The sequence below is a fragment of the Cyprinodon variegatus genome, unplaced genomic scaffold, assembly GCF_000732505.1.
Source record: "Cyprinodon variegatus isolate N-32 unplaced genomic scaffold, C_variegatus-1.0 Scaffold472, whole genome shotgun sequence".
Taxonomy (NCBI): domain Eukaryota; kingdom Metazoa; phylum Chordata; class Actinopteri; order Cyprinodontiformes; family Cyprinodontidae; genus Cyprinodon; species Cyprinodon variegatus.
In genome coordinates, this window is record NW_015150925.1 from 652130 (window position 1) to 658442 (window position 6313).

The window sequence follows — 6313 nt, forward strand, 5'->3', positions numbered from 1 at the left end:
ATGTCACAGACTCTGCATCTCACTGATGACACCAAACATGCGCTACATGGTGAATCTTTAAAATAGAATTCAACTCAAATGTGTTTTACTGCATTTTGCACCCCATCTTTTTATTAATTCTGCAATGCTCTGAAGCTTTCACATCAATGCCTTTTGCACCATGTCTCTGAAAAACTGTTAACACTGCTGCACTTGTTTGTTCTTTTTCACTGCTAAGCTGCTGCTAAAAAAAAGAAATATTCACTGTTGGAAAGCTGTATAAACAACATTTTTATTTTGTATGCGTTTTGTATGCGTGTGTATACAGAATTACAATAAAGCTTTTCTAAGTCTAAATGGAAGCTCACGCCATAGTTTATTTTTTATTTTTTGGGAGTTTTTACATCACTAGTGGCTCGTTTTTTCAACACCAGGCTGACAGGAAAGGGGGAATAAGAGAGAGGGAGAGACATGCAGCAAAGGACCACAGGTTGGATTGGAACCCGGGTCGCCTGCGTCTAGGACTAAGGCCTCTGTATCTGGGTCATGTGCGCTAACGACTGCTACACCTGCACGCCCAGCTTCTGCCATCTTGGCTTCAGTATAGTTGGGAGAACAGTTTTCAAATCCAGTTTGGTGGGATGTTGAGGTTTCTGTGATCTTAGTGAGGTGGTGCAGGGACCTCTGAGGGTCCTTGTTTTGGTTTATCTCTCCCTGCGTCTGTCTCTATTATGTGGAGGTAGTTTTTGGGGTTTTGTTGCTCTTCAGTGTTTGGTTGTAGGGTTCTCTGTTTGATGACGATTTATTTTTCTGCTCTTTTGAGGAGCCTTTTTAAATCTGTTAGGATGATTCTGGCTTTTGCAGATTTTGATTCATTTTGTAGTTTAATTTCATGAACTCCAAAGTTCATAAAACTAGTTGCCCAATCTGAGAGACTTTTCTGTTTGTTGGGTGTGGCTGACCTAAACTGTTGGTAGATCTAGTGTCCGCTGCTAGATTGGGTTGAGGAGGCTGCTTTCAGTCCACTGCTGAAAAACGTTTTAGTTTAAGTCATACGTTAGAGATCAGAGCTTTAAATTTGATTAGTTTTATTTTACATCCTGTTTTACTCCCTAGTTTAATGGTGCAGCTAGTTCAGTTCAGTGGAGCTGTTGCTGCCAAACCCTGCAGCTACTGGCTGACTATTTAAACGGCACACTTCATTTAGTAATAAAAATGACTATATTCTGTGATCTTCACATATTTGGTATCACGGGATTCAGTGATCCACAACCCCATCTATCATGTGTCTTTTTATGATGATCTCTGGCCAAAGAAGAACCATGTTTGCGGCATATCTGCTTATTTTAGGCCTATTGAGGGGTCTCTAAATGTTAAACACGTCAACATTTTCTCATCCAGGTTGTCCTAAAACGTAAAACGCCTTCCTGACCGGAACCTTGCAAAGTTTCGAAGCTGTCAGAGCTGCATTATTAATCTACATTAGTTTATATGTCTAATATAGACTAAACGGTCAAACGGCCAGGCTATATTTCTTTCTTTTCATCTATATTCATTTAACAAAGTTGCAGGAAATGTTTTAAAGCTAAGAATGCATTTCATTTTTGATAGACCTTAAAGATGAGTGAAAACATTCTTAGGGTTTAGCGGCTGGCTAGCTGAAGTAGCAAGTCATCGTCTGGAAGCGTCCTATCCCAGCTGGAGGGAAGGAGCTCCAGTGTGGGTCCTTAGGGAAGACCCTTCATGTTAATGCCTGCTTTGGGGAGGGGCACCCTAGTGGTTAGGGCATTGGGCTTGGAATTTAGGTGTTCTTTCATTCATGAATTTTGTGTCATTTGCTGATTGTTGGATGTTTTTAACTCCTGGATAGTAGAAATGGGCTCCACTAGGCCAGTAAATCAAGTTACAAGACTTAGATCCTTTCATTTCTTCTGTATGAAAAAAACTATTCAAGTCAGTTTATTTCTGTAACTCATAGTATGTCACCTCAAGGCTCCTTACAGAGAAGACCTACTGGGATCGAGTTTTTAAGGCTGGAGAAGAAGAAATAATTGTCATGATCTTGGCACTGATGGCTGGCTTAATTTCTCATTACAATCACCTGTCAGCCAAGCGGCTGGCACCCACCTCTTTCTCTGGCCACGGACTGAATTCTACACCAGGTTAGTGACTTACGCGTTCAGATGATCCTCCTTCAGGTATTCGTGATCACAAACCTGTGTTTCCTTTCTCTAGTTTCCTGCCTCAGACACCCTTGCTGCAGCTTCTCTGATGCACCAGTTTGTATATAAATACTTTTTGAGTAATCCCACTATCTGTCTTGCCTGAATACTGGATCCTCTGTTCTGAGTCATGACAATAACAGGCAACAAGATACCCAAGGACCCATGTATCTTTTACTTGGGCTGGCTGGAGAGTGAAGAGATACAAAGGAAAGACATGCATCTCCTCAAAATTCTGATAGTGTCAGCCAAAAAGGTGGTTAGCAGAAAGTGGTTAAAAAGTGAGCCCTTCACACCTGATGCAGTGGAAATCTGCACTATGCTGAAAATGATCTACCGCCTGAGGATCAAATCCAAACACCAGAAACAACGCTGGAGAAAATGGCTTAATTACACAAAGCAGTAAGGACTTACCCTCAGAAAGACTTAAACACCAGACTAAACTATATAAAAAGACCTGCGCGACCCCCACCCCCCCCAAAACAATGACTCTGTTACCCCTTTATTGTATGTTTGTTGCCTTTTTCTTTTCTATTCAAACCTGAAAAATACTAAATAAAAAGTAAAAATAAAACCTCTTCCTTGTTTGGATGCTGCATATATGAATGAATGTTCACTGTTTCCCTGAGGACACACCACACACACTATGTCCACACATCCACAATCTATGTGTCTAATCTTCACAAGTCCCCCCCCCTGACACAAATTATCAAAATGATTATATATACTGTGATTTTTAGTATCAAAAGCTGTTGTGGCATCAACGACCACCAGCAGATCTCGTTTTATCTACAGTTTCTAATTTCCTCAATAAATTCAATTCATGCATGGTATTTTGGAAGCCATACTGACTGTGCGGTCATTGATGTTTTTCAATCACACTGTCTAGTCTGTTTTTAAATAGACTGTTCAGAACCTTGACAAATAAACCCTGGTCTGTTTGGATACGACTGTCCAGTCCAGTCAGGAACGTAGCTGTCTGAGATCTGCGCATGTCTGCAGGTCAGATCCTAACCCTGATCACTCTGACTGCAAACAAATGAAAGCAGAGATACGGAAAAAGAAAACCTCATTTCTGTTTTACCTTTCAGGAATCATAAACTAGTAGCAGCTGCCAACATCTGACTGTTCTGAAAAGAATTTACCGTGATTTGCTAGTAAGAGGAGGAAAAGCAATGTACAGCAGAAACAGGAGCTGTGGATGTCAGTGATAGAGGAGAGAGCTGCTTTCTGAGCTAAATTCCAGGCCTGTTTCATTGCTTTTCTCTGTCTTCCTGTTCAGATTCGAATGAATAAACGGCATCAGTTCTATAAAAACCGTAAGAAAAGGAGTAAGTTCCAAACATGGATGTATTCGGCTGTCAGATACATGCATGTAGAGATGGGGATCGACCAGGATGCAAGGTGAGCTAATGCTGGCCTGCAGCTTCCCAAACACTGGCTGCACGTTTGGAAACCACTAGCACACATCCACCAGTCAGAGAAATACCAACAAATTAAAATGTTTCTGTGGCTCTTCTGGAATCCCACTCCACCAGACCCGCCCTATTTGGCACCAGTGTGAAAAGACAGGCGGCAAGAGTCATTTACCCAGAATCCCGCAGTGACCACATAATTTTCCCCATCCATTTATTTTGTCTTCATCATGACAGGGAAAGTAATAGTAACCCAGGGCTGTCCCTCAATCAGTTTCTCAACCCTCTTAATCTTCCCTGCATTATGTTTGTTACACCCTAATGGTTCCTGAAGGAACCGCAAAGCCTCTGCTTCCAAAACACATCATCTCAGCCTGAAGGTTTGCAGAAAATTTGTCAGAAGCAACATGAGTTCAAACAAAGGTGTGAATGAATCTGTAATGTCAGTCCTTTGGATGTTATCTAAAGAACAAGCAGGAAATATCCCCTGAATGAAGCAAATTTAAATAGCAAATAAATACATTTAGCAGGTATATGTTAGGAGTGACTCTTGGAATTTTCTCCAGAGCTAAACTGCAGCCAGAGTTCTGCTGAAAAGGAAAAATAGATCATATCTCTCCTATCCGAGCTTCTTTCACATTGGATTCTCTACCTGCTGATCCAGGAGGAGAGAATCCTGCAGAGTCAATGAGTCGTTGCAATCAGCTGGTTTTCCTTAGATAGAAAACTTTCAATCAATCTGACTGGATGATCTGGTTGAATCGTCTCTATATAGTGACCTGGGATGACATGATGTGAATTGGACCTATAGAAATAAACTGAATAGAATTATCAGTGAATATGACATAAGGTGACCACAGTGTGACACAGAGGAGTTATTGCTATGCAGGCCAGGCTGCTGCAGATGTCAACTAAGCAGGTTCTTTTTAAGCCCAATTAAGCCCCAATTAACCTTCATAAACAGAATTGCACTTTTCTCCGACTGATTGAATTAAATATAATTTAAAACTATTGGACATGAAATATCATTTGGAAGAAGATAAGTGAGGTTTGTCATATAAGGCAGTAGCAAACAGTAAACTAGTCTCTAAAATAAGAAAACTAATAACTTTGCCTCGGTTTTCAATTAATTGATATAATCCAACAACTTTTAAACTCATAGCTCGTCATTTATTGGTGGAGTTAATAAAGGCTTCAAATAAGCTAAGTTCTGACATTTTAGCATGTTTGAGGCTACTGCTGGTGGATAGGCTATGCTAGCATAATGTAATGTTTTTGACTTACCTGCTCCTTTAGGAGCAGATCTTACATTACAGCAGACCAGAGCTGTTTTCTTTTTTAGTCTCTACTCCTCTGCTGTGACTGACAGCTTCTCTCTAAAGGCTGTGGGAACCCACAGACCCCCAGCTGACCCTCTAAGCTAGTTGAGGTACATTATTATTTCCTCTTTTTCTGAAACCAAATTTCCTAAACATTACTGATCTGACCAGGTGGACTGGGTTAGGTTATCCGTCTCTAATTTAACTAGGTTAAGGCAGTCTGCTGGAACAGAGCCAGGCCATCAGCAGCACCAGGGACTCCATGCAGGGCCTGGACTTTTTCAACAGAAAACAGTTTGTTTATTGTTAATCATTTATCTGCCTATAGGGTAGGATAAATATTGCACTACTGGTTTGAACTGATGTTGATTTATGATGTGAAACAAAAGAGCAATTCCACTTATATGGAACAAACTTAGGCCATAAAGTGAAACTAATTTCTTAAATCCAGTAAGTTCTGGGATCCAGAATCAGATGTAAATGCAGACACAGAAATAATGTCAAATACAAACAGCTGTATAGAAAAAGAATGAAATGTTGTCTAACACATCATTTCAAAGATCCTACCGAAATCCCAGCTTGCTGATGAAGCGGCTGCCTAGCCTGGATAAGCTCGACTTGGCTGATTCTTCCAGATGATTTGAACCTTCATCATTGATCATCAAAGACAGGATGAGACCCGCCTCCACGTCATCGATGAACTTTGCAAGGCGGCGGCTCTCCTGCTTACTGCGGTAGGTGTCGAACCTGCAACACAAAGATTGCTGAAAGCGACCAATCAGATAAAAGGATTTGATGTTCTGCAGTTAGTGAGAATTTTTCTGCTAAGTAAACAAATAATGTGAGCGTAATATTCCTGGAAAGGCCGGCGTATAAAGGAGGTGGTTAGAAGGTCAAAGCAGTCTATTCCACTCATTCTGTTCTAATACTTTATTGTAACCAGTTTGAAAATCAGGCCTACAGAACAACCATCAACCCCAGCTCTGCTGACCAGAAAGAACCTGGTAACCAAACAGGGAGGCCCCCCAGAAGGTCCCGAGCCTCCCAATAGACCAGAATGTCCTGAACCCCCCCCAGACCAGAATGTCCTGAACCCCCCCTTAGACCAGAATGTGCTGAACAGCCCCCAGACCAGAATGTCCTGAACCCCCCCTTAGACCAGAATGTGCTGAACCCCCCCTAGACCAGAATGTCCTGAACCCCCCCTTAGACCAGAATGTGCTGAACCCCCCCCAACCAGAATGTCCTGAACCCCCCCTTAGACCAGAATGTGCTGAATCCCCCCTAGACCAGAATGCGCTGAACCCCCCCTTAGACCAGAATGTGCTGAACCCCCCGCTTAGACCAGAATGTGCTGAACCCCCCCTAGACCAGAATG

At 41.8% G+C, this 6313-nt stretch overlaps 1 protein-coding gene across 1 annotated transcript in view; it reads right to left on the reverse strand.

Annotated features, from left to right (window-relative positions):
- The window catches only part of cemip (cell migration inducing protein, hyaluronan binding), a 118692-nt gene that overhangs the window by 93878 nt on the left and 18501 nt on the right, over nucleotides 1-6313 (reverse strand). The window contains exon 4 of the mRNA XM_015389797.1: nucleotides 5503-5682. Coding sequence (XP_015245283.1) covers nucleotides 5503-5682 — 180 coding nt within the window. The remainder of the gene's footprint in view (nucleotides 1-5502; nucleotides 5683-6313) is intronic.